At 38.6% G+C, this 20,045-nt stretch overlaps 1 protein-coding gene across 1 annotated transcript; it reads right to left on the bottom strand.

Annotated features, from left to right (window-relative positions):
• Positions 1–275: 275 nt before the first annotated feature.
• Positions 276–19,387, bottom strand: igfbp2a (insulin-like growth factor binding protein 2a; the record flags this gene model as incomplete). Its single annotated transcript, XM_079263907.1, has 4 exons — positions 276–434; positions 694–834; positions 3,204–3,385; positions 18,994–19,387. 4 exons carry the CDS (start codon positions 19,385–19,387, stop codon positions 276–278), a joined length of 876 nt encoding a protein of 291 aa, XP_079120033.1.
• Between the last annotated feature and the right edge of the window lie 658 nt (positions 19,388–20,045).

A 20,045-nucleotide genomic window follows, 5' to 3' on the forward strand; every position in this document is an offset into this window, starting at 1 on the left:
ACTAATCTCTAATCTTAACTGTAATCTGCAATTACATTTTATGCAACAAGTTGGATTCTATCATTTAATCCTTTTTTGATGGGTATGATTTAAAGTCATTGTCATCAGATGAACTGGAAACACATACAAACAGAAAGAAATAGCTTATAGCTTACTCACATGCTTTTGGGTTTTTTTGGGGTTTTTTTTTTGCTCCCAAGTACATACTTTCAGGTTTGTTTGGTTTTTTTTTTAATTTAGTTTGTTTCTTTTTCCTTTTTTGGTTCGTCACCACACTAGATCTGGGCCATGTCAGGGAGCTCCAGCTCCAGCTCTGTGAGATACTGGCTGCAGTTGGGGTCACCCCTCACCGTTGGGGCTGATGGGATGGGTCGACCAGTGTGAGGGTTGACGCACCAGCACTCGCCCCTCTGACCATGAAATGACATCTTGCACTGAAACAAAAGGTTTTTGTTGTTGGTTCTTCTTCATATATTCATTTCCACATGCATCAGATATGATTTTTCATGCAAGTTTCCCTTTTCTTTTGCTGCTACAAGGGTTGATACATTTTAATCTACTTTTTTTTTTTTTTTTTTTTTTTTTTTTTTAAATTTAACTTTCTGCTAGTTTATTCTGCTTCATTTACATTTTGCAAACTTTATTCTTGCACCCCATGTGCGAACCACCCTCTGCAGCAAAATGCCTGGTCACCTGTTTGAGGTTATACTGCCCCCTCTTGTCACAGTTTGGGATATGCAGAGCATACAGATCTTCCAGAGGACCTCGGTTATCTCTGAAGGGCATCTTGGATATCCGCTCCAGGACCTGGTCTAGCTCCTGCTGACACAGAGTCTTGAAAAAAAGCAGAAACGGCGAAACCATTATGTGCACAGGTCCATATTAGTTGTATGTGGGTTGGAGCCATCAGGTTTCATTGTCCTGCTGGTAAAACGTAGCCAGACTGCTGCAATATATATTCCGTCCAAATGGTTCCATTTATTCCTTTGATTGAAAAAAAAAAAAAAATTCAATGTCATTTGAGAAAAAAAATGAAAAAAATCTTCTAAAATTAAGGTAAAACCATCAGCACTAAAGGAAACTATTCCAGGACACATCAGCACCAAGTTGTGTTTGCAAAGCAATCAGCAAAGCTCACTATAAAATCCCATATAAAATGCACTCACACACACACACACACACACACACACACACACACACAGATCCACACAATAAAAACAAAATGGCTTCCTGTTATGAGCAAATTAACCTCATTTGTTGCCAGCAATGAATAAAAACTTGCCAGTGACCTCAAGTTTACCTCACAATGCAGTCGAGCCAAACATTTTGTTGAGACAGTTGTAAAGTTTCTGTTGGAGCAATAATCTTGACTTGACTTTTATAGAAGTTGGAAAATAACAACGATGGACACATTAAGTCAGGGTTCACGCTTTCGGAATCAGAGCAGATGAGATGTTTAAGTTCAGTAAATGGATATATTTTGATGAAAGAGCTGTCATTTGGAAAGGAAAGCATCATGACTCCTTTCGATGTCTGAACATAGCCTTTGCTGGATTTCCATTCCCCAACTGTTGTAATTTACTTGCACTTTCAGGTACTGACTGTACTTTCAACTCTGTTGAACACTGGAAATAACACATATCTAACAGAAAAATGTGCAAAAATCAGCAACTCCTGCAGCAGAAGGAGGCAGTGCTGCACTCCAGCTAATTTTTACATCTTCCCTGACTTGTTAGCTCTCTCCAGCCAGCAAAAGACTTTCTCACGATGACTCTTGCTTTGACCCTTCCTCTCTTTTAATCTTGCATTTCTTCGCTGAATCAGCAATGATGCACGTCCAAAACAACTAGTGTGCTTTCTAGCGTGAAGCGAAACTCTGCTGCATCCTCACACAGTGTCGGTTTCTCAGCCTCGGGACGCTGCTAGGCAGCAGCAGCTCCAGCAAAAGCACATGATAGATGTCACAGTGTCATCAAACAAGTCCGGAACGAGGAGTTTTAAGGTCAGAAAGTCACGTAATGCGTCTTTAAAGCAAGCTTGCTCCATTTAAACATTCATCCACATAATGGTAAACAATTGTTGAACATCAGTGTTTTTTTTTTTCTCTAAACAAACTAAGCATGTCAGCACAGTTCCCTTTTTCAGCGTTTCAAATTGCCAGAGAATGAGTCTTTTTCTGTTTCCTTTGGGATGAAAAGTTGCTTTAAAAGTAGCATCTCCTAAAACGTATGCTCTTAAATCCCAAATGTAAGCCATCAGTTTACTTAAGAGTTTTTTTTAAAGATTTAGAGAGAGGCTTCATTAAACCTTTATGGCAATGACGTTTAAAAAGAACTGCAGTTTACAAGCCTTGGTGTTTTACTTTATTACTTAGTTTTTTTAAGGAAAAGTTTTAAAGCCAAACTCTTGAAAAAGACATATCATAATATTGTTATTTTGGCTAAAATCTTCACCATAAACTGATCATAGATTGCACCCTGAAGAAGACAATATATATAAATCCTAATTCAAAAGACTTTTATTGTCAAATCACTGCAAGGTGCAGGACATACAAATATACCACAATACTATTTCTCTCTCTCTCTGCATGGTGTTGGGTAAAGTAAGAGTAATGCAAAAAGAAAAAAGTACAATAAAAACAGAGTAAAGACAGGGACAAAAATAATGTAAAGAAAAATTAAAGTTCTTCCTGTTTTTATTTCTTCTAATGCAATTAGAAGTTGCTAGCATGACAGCCTACTCTCCTGGAAGAGGAGCTAAAAGGCAGCAAAAAGAGACGGTTCTGCAAGTAAAGTTTGTTTGAAATAAAAAAACAAAAGGTATAATGATTTGCTGTTACAGTCACTACACATGCAGAAAGTTGACCTTAATAAATAAAAAAATAGAAAATTGAGACTGTGTTTTTAGTTCTATTGATAATATGAAATTAAATGAAAAATGAAATCAAAAATACTTTGTTAATCCCCAAGGGGAAATTCAATTATATAATTATTCAATTATAATTCAATTATAATTATTATTCAGTTTTATATATATATATATATATATATATATATATATATATATATATATATATATATATATAAATTATATAAATCATGTTTTCTCCTAAATTATACAAATAATGAAGGATGCAAAGCTATATTATTTAAACAAATTTCACAGACATTTTATTACCTTTTTCATGATTTACTCACACCCACCTGTTTGGGCCGGGTGGGTTTCACTTCTTCCACCTTGTTGGTCTTCATCTTGGTCTTCAACTCTTGTCTGTGGTTACGTACTGCGCTCTCTTTGGGCCCCAGCCATGTGGTCTCTTTACTGGGTCTTCGAACAGTTGGGCTCTCGCTTGTGGCCAAATCGGGCTGCAGCTCCACAGCCTCACCTGCAGATAAAGAAATCAAAGATTTAAAAAAAAAAAAAAAGTAAATCACACTTGCTTCTTTTCTACGCCCTCTGCATTCAGATAAAAACAGAGATTTTAGTTAGTTTTTAGACAAGTTAGTGCTTTTTTTAGACACATGAACAAAGTTTAAAATAACTTTGTGCAAATAAAAGTGTTGCTTCATCAATTTTTGGGTGTCTTCATTTTTTTGCAGTTCATACATGAAGTTTTGGTTTGTTCAGCACTACTTAATGCATGTAAACAAAAAGTTCAAAATTGGACTTTTTTTTTTTTTTAAGGGCTATTTCACCCAAAATACAAAAAAAAAAAAAAATTAAAACCATTTTCACTAATAACTTGTTAGACACTCATGTTTGAACTTGGAGGTTTCCCTCTGCAGCGCACCTCAAAGTTACTGTTTTAAGATGTGCTGTGCTTTTTCCCAAGCTGAAACATGTCAGTGTTTGTTGCCATGGAAACTTAGAAAACGTCCATGTTGTATGCGTAACTAACATCTAACCACAATGTTTTCATAAATGTAACCAGATACTTCACCAGCCATGACTGAGTACCATTAAAATCTATTCTTGATCAGCTGCTGTGCAATGAGGACAACAATTTTAGGGCAAAAAGTTCACGTAAAATTATTACATAAGTAATAAGTTTTCCTTTTGCAATTTACAATTGGAGACAAGGGTCACTTGATCAAATCGCAGTATAAGATGAGTTGAGAGAAAGTGTTAAAAAACTGGCGTTAAGCTGCCTGCCGTCCATCTAACCACCTGTTCTCACCCATCGGTTTGTGGACTAGTTTTTCAAGGATAAAAACAGCCATTTAGCTGCTAATATCTTGGGTTTTTTTTAAGTCAAATCTCAAATGCAAAAGAAATATCTGACTGTGAATATGAGAACACTGCAAATCAGATATTTATTTCAATGTATGGAGTTCTATAGACTGCATAAACACATGAGTAAAGATTCACCACCCTCAGTTGTAATGAGAGGGGACATTAGCTCATAACCAAGTCCATAAAATCCAGCCTGTACACATACTTTATTTAGTTTTAAGGATTTACATTTTGACAAAATCATATGTACTGACTTAATTTTAGAGCTCCAAGTGGCCACTTGGAAATTTGCAGTTTATAACTTTTCGTCCTCGAGACGGCAACTTGATCTGGACCGAACTTAATGCACACAATAGAAAACACAAAGTTTAAAAGCCTTTTAACAAGATGATTACATAATAACATAACAACTCACCCTGCCTGAAAGCCACTTGTCTTCAAAAGACAATCACTTATTGTGCTTTGTCTGTACCTTCTCTGCTTTGAGTTGTGTTCAACACTATCATCCAGATGAGAAAAGAAACAGATGGAACACTGAAGGCGAGAGAGGCCATCAGGTCCAACCCGACTTGTTGTTTCTGACAACAGAGCATACTTTGATGCTCACAGAAAGGGAGTGGAAGAGGTGCATCTCTCCAAACTCGCTCATTCTTGGTTTAAAAAAGATTGTGTGACAAATTTTTCAGCTTGAATCTGATGCTTACAGTTCAAAATCACATTTCAAAAAGCAAATCGCATGGTGGTACAACATTACTTTCTGCTGAATCATGCATTTTACATTTACGTTGGGATTTACTGGACACCCAGTGAAAGAAGGGAAATAACTAGAGAAGGTCAAACACTCGGCCGAGGTTTGTGGACAGTGCTGAGAATGAAAGCAAGCGCGTGACCGAGGAGGCGTTCCCTGAACCTCGCAAGAGTTAAATTCGGCATCCGGTTGAAGAATACAAAACGTCTAAGAGAGAACAGGAGAAAGGAAATTCCAAAAGAAGCAAAAACAAGGTGCTGGCGCCTTTTGCCATCAGACAGATCTGGTGTTTCTGGACGCGCATTCCCTCTACGATGCTTTGGTTTCTTTGAAGGCTGAGTTTCTTTACAAAAAAGGAGCAAAAGTCGACTGAAATCAGGTGTGTCCTTGCCTGTGTGCGCACGAGTTGATAAACACACAACACACTCAGAAATACTGGCGACTGGACTGCCTTTTGTTTCGCCGTCTTGCATAATCCTCACAGTTTCCAATTGCAGTACCTTCCCTCCATGTTTTCCGAGGAAACCGGAGATGTTCAGTCAAGTATAACGTCTGCAGACACACACGAATGTGCAATGTTTAACAGCGATCTCCCTATTGAATCTACGTGCACAGGCACAAACGCAAGGGGTCAGGACTCCACTTTTACGGGGCTTCTGCGGTCCAATCTGCTCCACAGCAGTAGGTTGAGGATCAGCAGAGTCAACAGAGCAGCAGGCCTACTGTCCAGTCTACTGCTTGATTTAATCCTCACACAATGGCCTGAGAGGCTTCCTTTCTATATCTGATCCATGTCGAATTCCCAGGTGGCACGAAGGCCAGAGGTGGCACGTCTCATTCTGGTCAACTGAGCAAATTTGACTTTAGCCAGATTGTGGAGAGTGGAAATGTTGGAAAAAGAAAAATACAAACAAGCTGGCATACCCCTCTTGTCAATTTCAATGAATACTTGCTTAGTTTGTCCCTACTATCGGAGGAGATGTTCACTGTGTCTTGGCTTAAGAAGTTTAGTGGGGTCTAGGAGAAATTCATCATCTAACTTACTTGAAAATGAATGAAAATGAGACTTTGAGATCTTCTTTCTATAACTAATCATGTAATCAACCCCTTCAGCAATCCTCCTATTTCATTATGCTATCAGTAAACCCAAACAACTATCTAAATCGTTGTCTTTCTAAAAGAGAAACACAAAAATCCACTAGGTGAGCTTCCTGGCAATCATCGCTATTGTTCGTCCATACACAAAGTTGAACTGGGGACGAAGGAAAAGACCAATACGCATTCAGAACTGAACTATTTCTATTGCAATGTGAATTTAATCCTTTCAGTTCCACTTCTTTAGCAGCTCTGAGGTGTGAAATAGGTCATGTGCCACTTAAGAAGCTGACGAAAGGCACTGCATAGATTTACTGCAGACCATAATCCACGACAAGGCCTGGTGGGGCTGTTTTCTAGAAATACAAACTCAGCAGAGTGAAGATATGTTTACCTTCCAGGCTTTTTGGCCCACGGCAGCCATCTAAAAGCAGGCTTTGCACAGGCTCTGGCACGCACACACTCACCGCGGCATCCAAGACCACGCATAGCTCACCGCCGGCACTGCTAGGTTGAACTCTGGGGCGATTGCACAGGACGTAAACTGGGACAGGAACTGAAGCAGGCTGGGACACGCAGAACCCGAAGAGCATCACAGACATTGACTATCACTCATAGTCAAGAGACAGAGATATGAGGGGCGTGAGAGGCAGGGAATGCAAAAATCTGTCTAGCAAATTTTCCAGCCACCATTTTACATTGAAGTCTACCAGGACTGCAGCTTTGTGTTTTCATCTGAATATGATGTGTTATTCTTTAACTTATCAGGTCTTGTTTTGAGCTTGTACGTGTGCAGACTGTTGGCTCAATACACAATCATTTCAGTGGTGTAACGCTATTGATCCAGTATTGACACGCATGATTTACACGCGATCGCAATGTCCTGAAATGGACAAAGACGGTGCTCCCTGGAGGACTTGAAACCAAACAATGCAGGTTTTAAACCCCTGAGAAAAATTATGCATTTCACTTGGAAGGAACGAGAGTTTGCTTGACAACAAGGACACACACATTCAGTGAAACTCATCATAAAACCATTTTGTTAGTTGATGTGAACTTTAAACAAGGGAAGGTGTCATGCTTTAGGACTGGTGTTACAATCAACAAGAAGTGTTTTTATTTTCTGTTAAAGACATTATGGATCATTTTATACCTAATTGATACCCATAATGCATCAGCTCTGGCTGAGAAAAGCTTTCAAACTTCTATGTGTACAACTAAGAGGGATGTGTTTGTAGTAAGGGTGTTCGATAATGTTTTTACCTCCGCCAAGGAGGTTGTGTTTTCGTCTGATATTGTTTGTTTGTCTGTTAGCAATATTACTCCAAAAGTTAGGGATGGATTTTAATTAAATCTTCGGGATATGTTAGGGGTGTCACGAGGAACAAATTATGAAATTTTGGTGGAGATCCCGAAGAGATTCTGGAATGTACAAAGCAGACGCCGCGCCACTGACTACCATGTAATTGTATGCAGTGTGCATAATGTGTGTAACTTTGGCTATGATTGGCCAGTCGTTATGACCGACCCCTCTTTCTAATTGTGTGATATGGTAGAATCACGCTGATGTCATCATGTTTACATAAATGTGACCAATTGGCACAGACAAAGCAGGAAATGTTTGTGACGCAGAATGACTGACACCTGTTGTCCTCCAATCAAACTGATGTTACCGGGCACAAAACTGTGATTTTTTCCGCCAAACTACTCCCGAAGCTCAACGTTTGTTGCTTTACTGAATACAGTGTTATGTCGGAGGATTAAAGTTTTGGAGGCAAAACAGCAAAGGCAAGACAGAATATGTAATGACGTTTTTCAAACATGATGCATGAATTCAGCCTTCTTTTGACTCTGGTTGAGTGAATCTTGGTCATAGCGACATTAAACTGGTATGTTTGGAATCTGTGGGATGTGCTGAGGCGCTGTTAACTTAGTTTGTTTCCATGCTGCTGGGTGGACACGAGGGTCCAATATTTTTGTTTACGTATTTCTGCAGACTTTGTTTACTTGGTCTTTTAATTACCTCCACCAAGGAGGTTATGTTTTCGCCGAAGTTTGTTTGTTTGTTTGTCTGTTAGCAACATTACTCAAAAAGTTATGGATGGATTTTGATGAAATTTTCAGAATATGTTGATGGTCTCACAAGGAATAAATGATTACATTTTGGTGGAGATCCTGGATACTGGATCACTTTGAAGTTATGTTGGGTTTCAATCACAATATGCTTTTCTAGTTTTTTTGTTTTGTTTTGTTTTGTTTTTACCAATATCCAATATACTGATTAGCCTAATCTTTATTTCCCAAAGGGGAAAAAAAAAAATACTAATAAGGTCAAAGCTACATGTCAAGTAATATAAGCAACAGGTATAATAACAATGACGTTTAAAATTAGGAATAAATTTAAAAAAATGAATGAATAAAATAAAATAAAATAAAATAAAATACATAGGATTAGTCAGAAACACCTGGAAAAACCAGCTTGCCTACAGTCTTTAAATGAATCCCATATTTTGTTTGATTTACTCTTTTCACCCTTCAACATAACATATTCTTTTCAGCTTTGCAAAACAAAGAACCTCTCCTACCAAATGAGTTGTGTTGGCGGCAATAAAGACATCCAAAATGTAAATAATTTCACATAAGGAAGAGATCAATGGTTAACACCAGTTTGGATGCCTTGGTTCCTCCTCACATAACCTTTGCTTTACAGTCACTGCAAATTTAATATCTGGAAACACTTAAAAACAATTCCAAATCAAAAACATATGGACGAGTCAACCTGCTTGTTATGATGTGACAATGCAGTTTGATGACATCATCAAGTGTGCGCCGACAGCGGTCCACATTAAAGTTCAAATTTCTTCAGAAATGTCCAAGCCACAGGATTTATTGCGAGTTGTGCCAAACACACAAAAATATCTCAAAAACGATACGTGATATTTCTCATAGTTTGACATTTTAAGTGAGTGGAGACGTAGCTGAAAAGTGCGATGAATATATGTGCATGTCGTATAAAAGGAAAAACCAAAACAATTCCGATATTAGTTTTAGTGCCTGTGAGACAAATGTCACTTTTTCATACTTTTTTAGCATTAACTTATCAATAGTCTTGTTTTTTATAGTATTGTTTCTGTGTTTTATTTATGTGTTTGATTATTTATTTAATCGTTTTAACATGAGAGCGGTCTGTGTCACTTTCATTGCACTTGTGCAACGACAATAAAGTTAATTAAATTAAATTAAATTAAATTAAATTAAATTAAATTAAATTAAATTAAATTAAATTAAATTAAATTAAATTGAATGTTGATAATGATAGGCAGATAATATTGGGCATCGATAATTTGTAGAAATACTATAAGAGCCCGAACCAGTAGAAATAAATGTGTTTTTGGCTGAGAAATGTTGCATCCAGCATAGATGGTGCAATGCAGCTCGTGTACGGTCAGGGAATGTCAAACCAATTTAATATTCACAGTAATAGTTAATATTATTTTGCAACACGGATCCGAGGTCCCTGGAGAATTCTAACAGGAAATCTTTCAGCATCCGATCAGAAATGCTTTCAGCGATCAGATCAGCTGATTGTCTTAGGACACTCATAGAGGAGCCCCGATTTTAAACTATTATTTATAATATCAGATCAATAGTCTTCAGACATCACATGTATTTTCTAAGTTTATAAACCAGTTAAGCTAAAGTTTTCTTATTCAGTGATGAATAAATATTTCAACCAAATTAAGAATGCAGCTGATGGGATCGCTGTGACACCTGCAAAAATGTGAATTCTCTGTTCTGAATGTGCTCAAATTTTCACATTTTCCTACATACATGTTCCCATGCTTGTACAACACTTTCTGTGGAAATGTCCGTGCGCACAGATTAGGCACATTTCTGTGTGTATGCACAAGCTATAAATGAGGCTCCTCATCTTTTAAAAAAGAAGGACCAAGGTTCTTGAACATAAATTATAAAATGATAAATTTAACCCATTCAATCTCAGCAGTCACTTTTAAAAGTATGAAAAATTCCAAAGGCGTCAAGATATAAAAGTGCATAAAAGAAAACACTTGTAGCAATGTGGAGTCGCAGCTTCAGTTTACACCATATTCTACTCTGAAGCAAGTAGGTAAAGGCCAAAGAAGCACAAGTATTGCGAGACAGACACGAAAAATGTAATGTTTACAAAAACCTTTGTGAGATAAGCGCCTTTTTTTTTTTCTTTTTTTTTTTAATAGAAAAACGATTTCAAGACATAAAAACCAGAATTAAGAATGAAGTAAAAACGTGTGGAAGAGAACATCCACAACAAAACATGTTGGAGGTTTCAGAAAACGTGGTTTGAGCTGAAGATTCAACAAGATGAAAAGCAGCTAACAGCACAAAATACTGTCCGAAAAGATTCATGACACTGCGTCCTGGAACCAAATTATGAGAAAAACTTTTGTGTGAAAAAGTAAAAAAAAGAAAAAAAAGAAGAACACACTAAAGGAAGAGCGAAAGGAAGAGCGAAACAAAGAGCAGAAAGATGCTTGAAATGTTGCGATTCTCAAAACAGAATTGTCATTATTTTAAAAGGAAACTACATGATATGCCTATTTTTATGTATTTATCGGAATCTGAATAGGCCAGTACATCAGGAGACGTGGAGGAGGCCATGGGAGGGCAACAACCCCGGACCAGGACCAGACCTTCTTTGTGCAAGGTAGATTATGACAAAATAATCTACCTTGACAAAATGACAAAATTTCTAATCGCGATTATTTTGACTGAAATTGAGATCTTTATTATTTAACACAATTATCCAGTATTTTCAAACAATGCTGCGCGTTGTGGTGTTCTCAACTTCGTGTTGCGCACTATAACCGTCCAATGCACGGTTCCGAGTTGTTTAATCCGCTTTTACCGCTTATATCGGAACTATTTTATGTTAGCCTCGATGAACATTTTATGCCAAACAAACGCTGTCAGGCTACAACGCGTTTCTCTCATTCACATGTTAAAAGACAGCTGATCTGAACCAGCTGATAACGCGTTGCTATGGTAACACCCCGTAGCGGAAGGATATTACAGTGTTTAACTACGTGTGCGTTTATACAAAAATAATGCAGCCAGTTGTCACTGACAATGGTATAAACTATGTTGCTGTGATCTTCCAAAACCTACTGCAGTTATTCTACATTGACCTGCAGCCGGAGACGACTGAGACTGGCCGCCTGGGAGTGCTTTAGGACGGTGAGAGACTCCCGCTGCTCCTTCCTTACAGTAACTGCAGAACAATATGTGCCTTCAAGTCAGTCGCCAAAGCACCAGAAAAGTCTCTAATAACTCCAGTAAAAGTTGCTAGATTTGTCGCTAGCCACTTTTAACAAAAAAAAAGTCGCCAGATTTAGCGAGAACAGTGTCTGAATGAAACCAAAGTGGCTGTGGGAGGAGTTTACAGCACAGCGCTGCAATGCCGGCGACGCTCGATTAGCAACTGAAGACAGCAGGAGAGGAAACTGCCAAGAGAAAAAGAATCGCACCCTTTTATTTTTATGATTGTTGAAAACCCAGATGTGACAGAGTCTGGAGACGCCGTGGAGAACGTTCTGCTGCCTGCAACATCCTCCAGCATGACCGGTTTGGCAGTAATGGTGTGGGGTGGCATTTCTTTGGAGGGCCGCACAGCCCTCCATGTGCTCGCCATAGGTAGCCTGACTGCATTAGGTACCGAGACGAGATCCTCAGACCCCTTGTGGGACCATATGCTGGTGCAGTTGGCCCTGGGTTCCTCCTACTGCAAGACAATGCTAGACCTCATGTGGCTGGAGTGTGTCAGCTGTTCCTGGAACATGAAGGTATTGATGTTATGGACTGGCCCGCCCGTTCCCCAGACCTGAATCCAATTGAACACATCTGGGACATCATGTCTCGCTCCATCCACCAACGCCAAGTTGCACCACAGACTGTCCAGGAGTTGGTGGATGCTTTAGTCCAGATCTGGGAGGAGCTCCCTCAGGAGAACATCTGCTGCCTCATCAGGATCATGCCCAGGCATTGTAGGGAGGTCATTCAGGCATGAGGAGGCCACACACACTACTGAGCCTCATTTTGACTTGTTTGAAGGACATTACATCAAAGTTGGATCAGCTTGTAGTGTGTTTTTCCACTTTCATTTGGAGTATAACTCCAAATCCAGACCTCCATGGGTTGATACATTTGATTTTCATTGATATTTTTGGTGTGATTTTGTTGTCAGCACATTCAACTATGGAAAGAACAAAGTATTTAATAAAAATATTTCATTTATTCAGATGTGTTTACTGATAGATCGCAGGTTTCAAGCTATACAGGTGTCACTTTCACTGCTATTTCATTCAAACTTTGAATCAAAATGGCCAAGTGTCTTTATTAATTCTTCTCTGCTAATTAAAGCAAGCAGCTGCTGCTAAAGCAGATCCTCCAACTGCCCAACAGACGTCCTGAAGTCCATCTGGAAGTAGCAATGGTCCAGTTTCAGCTCCTGGATTAAACAACGAAACCCTCCAAGTTCCCCTCTCTTGTAGAACAGGATCCTTTTGTCTTTCCTTTTCCAGCATCAGCACGCTTGTCATGGCTTTATGTGGAATCCACTTTGCGTGTTTGTTGTAGACTTTTCATCATTTAGTGACAATCTACGTTCATAGTTACATCGCATTTGATGTGCATAGACAGAAACGTCAATAATTCACCTCTGAATTATTCGCAATTTCGTGTCGTTTATTCGCCTTACACACTGTGCACTCAAGCCTTTAAATATCTGCCCTTCTTCAAACAGGTGTGTATCATTTCATGTCATTCTCGTCCCCCTAAAGCAGCTTCAGAGATGGCCCTTCACCCCCCAGTGTCAGTGGCATATCAGACAGTGTTTGCATTGTCTTAAATCACCCTTTACCAAAAGGAGGGTGGGATGTTATTCTGGTTCTCAATAGCCACTAGTAAATTCCTGGCATGGATGCCTGAAGTCAGTGCCTTGAGGGTAGATGGCACAAATACCCTCTTTTTAGAGAAGCTTGGGATGAAGCAGGGGGATTATCTCAGAGCTATTTCAGTCCTCCAGGGGTCGTCTGGACACCCCCGCAGGTCCACTTTTGTCATTGGAATAACATTGTTAGCTAACAATGTTGTTCCAGGAGCCAGATGGCACCAGAGGTTTTGATCTTATCTCTATATTTTCCACCTCATTTTCCCGTCCCCTCTCCATAATTCTCCAACACCACTGACACAGCGCGTATTCCGCTTTTCCTCTTCAATTATTAACATGTAAAGTGGGCTTTGGATACGGTTTTGGTGCAAAATAAAAACAGATGGCTTGTTTTGAGGATCGCTAAGCAGCTGACAGCAAAGCAGAGCCACCACACACTTTTTAATTTGTGTCAGTAAGAGTCTGAGCTCCAGCTCTTTTCCAGCTTTTTTTTTTTTTTTTTTTTTTTTTTTTAATCAACATGTTCTCTTTTGAGGTCATTTGTGGTACGATTCCAGTCAAAACAACCAAACGGCCATCCAATCTGATTACAAGGAACTTTTATTTTGGTCCAGGTTTCTGTGGAAACGGGAATATCAAATAATTCCCTGCAAAAAACCAGATGGGATAGTGGGCCGCTTTAAAAATTGAGACTTTTCAACCAATAATCAAACAGTAATTTATTATATTATTGGTTTTGGTATCAAAATAAGCACGCTTTCTTTGCCATTTTTCACAGTTAAAACCTAATTAATGACTTATTAAATATTACTGTAGGAGGAAATTCCCCATGCCTTACTCCTGAAGTCATCATCAAGTCATGGAGATCCTTACACAACATTTACAGTCCACGTCAAGAGTCATTATGTGTTGGTGTCTCTGAGTCATCAAATTGTTTATCCATTTGAAAAGATGCACATTATTTTACGTTTGTCTATTATGTTGAGTTTATTTGTCCTGTTTTTACTTCACATCAGGTTGCAGTTACTGTCCATCATCACACTCCCGGTGTATAAAGCCACATTTCTTTAAATCAATACCAAAGTCTTAATCTTGACATTTCATTTGGTTGTTTTTCTTTTCTGTTCTCTTTTCTGTGTACCAGTTTCAGATGTCAAGAAGCAAACATTTTACTGCAAATACCACCTTATCAGGACACTGTTGAGAAACAAAAATGACTAAAAAGACCAGACTTGGCTGATCATTTAAACTCTTGTTGTAATTTAACACATTAAAAAGATAAGTTAAGGAGGTTTTTTGTTTTGTTTTTTAAGCATGTGTGTGTTTTTTTAAGTACTATTGGTATTAAACAAACCGGACAGCAGGTCCGCTGTATGGGGATACATTTACCACTGTGAAATCTCTGTACACTTAGGACAGAGCTGGAAACCAATGCCAAATGGCCTGTAGGCACAACTGCATTCAAAATATGCATGCAGAAATTACTGCATGGCCTTAGAATACCTTTGAAATGTATTATCAGTGAACACATTTAATGTAGGCTGGGCTTTAACCTCCTGACTACCAGGAAAAAAACATGTGTAACTACAAATGTCCACTACACAGGACATTGTTTAAACTTTTAAATATTGTGGTAAAATATGGTTATATTTATCTAAGAAACGATTTAAAGGCAGAGTATGTAAGATTTCAAGGCGATTTTTTTCCACCACCAGGTGGCAAACAGCAGGTCGTGAGCAAAACCACAAAACTGCTACCTCCACAAACAACCACAGGTTGGCAGTAATGAGCAAAACTCACCCCTCCTCCTTGCCAGCTCCAATGAGGACAGGAATCGCTTGTGAGCTGTAGCTCAGAGCCGCTCTGCAATAAATGGGCTTATACTCCCCCTACTGGTGGAAAAAGTGTACTTTTTTTTTACTGGTCAGAAAACATTCAAGAAGGGTTTTTATCATTAATTAAACTTGTAATTTAATAACGCATCAAATATGGACAGACTGGAACCTACATGTTGAAAAAACTATCTAATTATGATTGTAGTTATTTTTTTTGTTAATTTATTTTGAAAATATTGAAAATCTTACATACTCTACCTTTAATGTGTTTATAAGATATTCAATGAAAATATAACTACAAAATTTGAAGTAAAAATCAGCACAAAGAAAAGTATTATGCACTTTTGCTCTTCCCATAAAACATGCTTGTTGCAATGGAGGCCATTTTTCTTGAAGAGAGAAAGAAAGTTCACAAAGCTCCACCCCCACAAATGAGGTACCATTTAAAAGCACTAAATGTCCTCTTTAAAGACCAAAAGGTGTTAGTTCAGTAGCATTCAGGGAGATGAAAATATTTAGGTTTACTAAGGTCCTCCACAGAGGACAAATTGAACTACTGGTAGTCAGGAGGATATGACCAAAATCTCATATTACGATATAGCTTATTTTATATCTCCATAACGATATACATGACGATATAAAATTGTTTGTGTAATTTTGTGTCAGTCATCAGTTATTTGTCAGATGTGCTTGGCAACAGCAGCTGTGATCTCCTTCCATCTGTGGGAGCTATGGCCGTGTGACGTTTCATGGGTAAATACCTGTTGTAGTGTTTGCATCAGGAGTTTATTATGACCACTATCGCCAACTTTTGAGGCGGCTTTTACTTGTTGATTCTATTATTTATTCTGTATGCTTTATCCTGATTCTTGCACAGGTGATAAAATGAGTAAGTTGTGTCGGAATCCGTTGTGACTGTGAGCTTGTTTGTTGTTGGCTCCACATCGGTCTTTTTATATCCAATTCGCATCCATGTAACAGAAATCTCCCCTCTTTTAGGAACAAGTTTATCAGTTTTGGTTGCCTGGTCATCTTTTAGTGAATTATCCTGCTCTGAAATGCGTCTGCTATCTTTCTCCATGTTTGTAATATATATATATATATATATATATATATATATATATATATATATATATATATATATATATGTATATATATATATACATATATATATATATATATATGTAAAGCGCAGCTTGACGGAAAATACCGCAGTAAATCATCGTATCATGGCGTAAACAATAGAGCCTCATCTGAAACAATAGACAGTTTCGTCCAAACAATATATATCGTCATATCGCCCAGCCCTAATTAATTGACAAATGAAAACTTTACTAAGAAAACGCAGAAAAACTGTCACATTGTCATTCATTCATTCATTCATATGCTTAGTCCATTTCAGGGTCGCAGGGAAGCTGGAGCCTATCCCAGCAATCTGCCCTCTTAAAGGGTTGACTCTGGGATTAAACAAGTAATGGTTTTGACCTCTGACCTCTATTGTCAGTGCAACTCTGCATCAGACCATTTCCTGGATAAATTTCACCCTTTACATATTAACCTTTTGATGCACTGGACACCCATTTAAATGCTGTTTCTTCGTATATTCATAAGTGAGGATGGTATATTGGCAATTTTGCCACTTCAGTGGACATTACTGCACAATAATCAAATATCGTATAACATTTAATATACGCACATACATGTAATTACCAACTTCAATCCATTCTTAAACTATTTTTTATAAAAAAAAATACAAATTTATATAAATAAATATGACATTATTTTAGAAATATTTCTATAGGATGCATAAAATGAACTAAATTAAAAAGTAAAAAATATTAAAGACAATGAAAAGTGTCTGTACATGTCTGAAGAAGTAAAATATTGTATGTGGAAAAAATGGTATTGTTCTTTAATAATTCATGCATCAGAGGGCCAATTTGCTTGTTGTTCCTTTTAAGCAGCTGTTAAATGTCTCAGTGATTTGTAAAGAAAAAAAACAGAGGAAAAGAACGTTGAAACACCCAAGTAAAGCAGCTGCTTTGGACTTTTTTGGCAAGGTGTCAAATACACCTGCAAAAGTTTTGTTTTAAAGAAAGATTTTAAGTCTTATTTACAAATAAATGTCTGAAAGAGAAGATGCACAATATATCAAATAGAAAATTTGCCTTCATTGTTCCAGGGGCTTCTGTTAGCTGATTGCTATCAGGGATTGCCTTATTTCTGTTTGCTATAAGTCATTCAGCAAATTCAATACGTATAGTCTCAGGCTAAAGCAGCAGATTGACAATGTGGAACGTCAATCATTCATCCATTTTCTCAACCACTTAGTCCAATTAAGGGTCGCAGGAAAGCTGGAGCCTATCCCAGCAATCATTGGGCGAAAGGTGGGGTACACCCTGGACAGGTGGCCATCCCACCGCAGGGCCATCTAGTAAGTTATCTTTAGATATTGGAACGATGCAAAGATAAAGAAATGGGCAGAAGCCCATCAATGAGTTGATGCTGCAGCAACATATGAGCAAAAATTGAGGCTCAGTCCAAGAAAGAAGAAAGTTTTGAGTAGTTTTGAACAATTTAGCCTCAACCTAAGTAAAGAATTTAAAGAAATAAAAAACCTGTAACCTAGAAAAAGCTCAGCACTTCACTTTTACATCACTCAGAACAATTTTCACAGCTCCTGTCTTTGTTAGAAATCCCTCTTCCATCTGCAGCAGCGAGGCTTGTATCCGTGGCAAATCCACTTCCAGCTTTAAGCGCCAATCCTTAAGCTTTTACTGTTTTTTTGTTGGACACGTCCAACTTTATCTCAGACCTTTCAATCTGCAAGACAAGCCTAATGCAAGTAAAGAAAAGACATTTTATAACTTCTCTTCTTGCAAATGTGTCTTTCATCTCTTGCGATGCTTCCATTTAACTTTGCAATTCACGCTTGTTTTATTCCTTGCCTTTAAGGACACATAAATAAATCAATTAAAAATGTTTAAATTCACTTTTTTTTTTTTTTTTTACCTTTAATCAGGGTGATGCCATAATGAGCCCTTACAAAGAACAAGAACACACATGAATGCTGGTTTCATGTGTCCCATCATAATAAGCGCAACAAATAAATGTGTGTCTGTCTGGAGGGAAACTCTGACAAAGCTCTGATTTGAAGAATAAGTAGAAATTACACCCTGCACGTTGATTGGTGGTTAGCAGCCCCGAAATCAGCCAGTTCACAAGGCTGTTTACTTTTCTTCTTCACTTGGACTCGTGCCTTTTTTAACGCAGGCCGCATGAGTCTGACTGCCTCCAGGCCTCATCTAGCACCCCCCTTGCAAATATAAATCCTCAGTTCATTTTCTAAGGCGACAGTTAATGCAGTCACAGTCAACAGCAGTTTACAGCTAGTACTTCTGCTCAAAGCTTAAAGTCCACTTTTCCAATCAATGCCGGATTCCCCTTTCCTCTCTCCGTTCCTTTTCCCTCAAATCCCCTGTGGAAATGTCAACATCCATACTGCAATGTTTTCTGCCTTAATCCAAGTACAACTTCTGAGAATTTTGCAGATGACTTTGCAGCCTTTGGCAGTGTTTTAAAGGCTTTTTTTTTTTTTTTTTTTTTTTTTTTTTTTTAAGGGGGAAGGGTTGATATTGGGAAAGACTAGAAGGCCAGCTGTTTGGAGCACAGCTGAGATGAACCGGTTATTCCTTTTGTTTAATTCTCTGCATGCACACCATGACTCACAACACTTTAAAAACATTTTACCCCACAGAATTCCACCTGCAGCATCATTATAAGTGGTTATAGCAGCAGTTCAGACCCCTCCATCCTAAATGCAATTTAGAAACATGAGCAGAATGTGACAGGATAAATAGGCTACAAGGAGATTCTTGCCTACTTTAAGATTATTCAGCAATTCTTGATGGAAGTGTTTCCAAAAAAGGTGTCATTATCCATTATAAATATGCAACACAAATTAAGTTGATATATAATATCATAAGTATATAAAGGATATCGTGTTATAGAGGAAAATACTGAGTAATAGTCCCTTTATTACAGTGCAATATGTTTACATTACTCATCAGGCTGCAGTCTAGACACTGTCATTAAAAATTGATTGAGGAAAACCAGTTTCCAGTGAACTGACTGACCGCTGGTTTGCTCCCGCAGCTCCTGGCTGGAAGTGCTGGTCTCGGTGTCCACTTTGCGCCGACACTGGCCCTGGCCCTGCACCAGTTGCTCCAGTGGAAGCTCCGAGTCGGGCGTCGGGTAGCATCTCAGACCGGTGGAGCACCTCGGGGTGTAGACACCGCACGTCTCGCCCTCCAAGCGGGCGCACACGGGGCAGCACCCGCAGCCTGGTTCGCGCACTATCTCCGCGCACGTCTCGGTGAGCTTTGGGCACAGCGCCTGGCGCTCCGCAGTGCAGCCCGGGCAGCGGAACACCATGTCTGCCAGGGAGGCGCCGGCGAGATACGCGGAGAGGATCAGCAAGCTGCAGCCGGCGTACGACAGCATCGTTAGAGGCATGAGGCTTTTGGTCATTATCACAGGGGCGATCGAAGGCAATCCCAAGTGTTGGGGGAAAAAAGGGGGGGGAAGAAATGTGCACGCGAACAGGTGAAGCCGGGGGTTGGGAGGTCTGCTGGGTCCTACAAATTCCCAGGTTTGCACTCTGGGCCTCATCTGGGTCTTAATTGAAGAAAAATATTAAGATGAGGGGCAATATTTGTTCCTAAAGAGAAGAAATAGTGCAACATGTATTGATCTTTTTGCTTTTATATGTCTTATCTTTAGTTGAACTTGTGCTGAAGCCACAGTTGCACTGTTGAAGCGTTAACAGAGGTAGAAGTAGAAGTAAAAAAAAAAAGAAGTAGAAGTCCCACCATGTTTTTGGATCTACCTGTGCATTTAGAACAAGTGTTTTCATCTACCTGCAGTTCTTCTAGTTGGAACATGACTTCTGCTTTGTGGCACCTGGATTATACACCTATGAGTGTTTAATATTTTCTATCTTTTCTTTACCCCACAAAGTCGTTCTCTGCTTCAAAATTAGGAAAATGAGCACAATGTGAGTCATCTGTTCCCTCAAAGTAAGATCATGTAAATGACACTTCTTACAATCATGCTGCATTTTATCAATTTACCATTTAATCTGAAAGTTCTTCCTTTCTTTAATCGCTTTATTGAAAGGTTACAACGC

The sequence above is a fragment of the Telmatherina bonti genome (assembly GCF_933228915.1).
Source record: "Telmatherina bonti genome assembly, chromosome: 24".
Lineage (NCBI taxonomy): Eukaryota > Metazoa > Chordata > Actinopteri > Atheriniformes > Telmatherinidae > Telmatherina > Telmatherina bonti.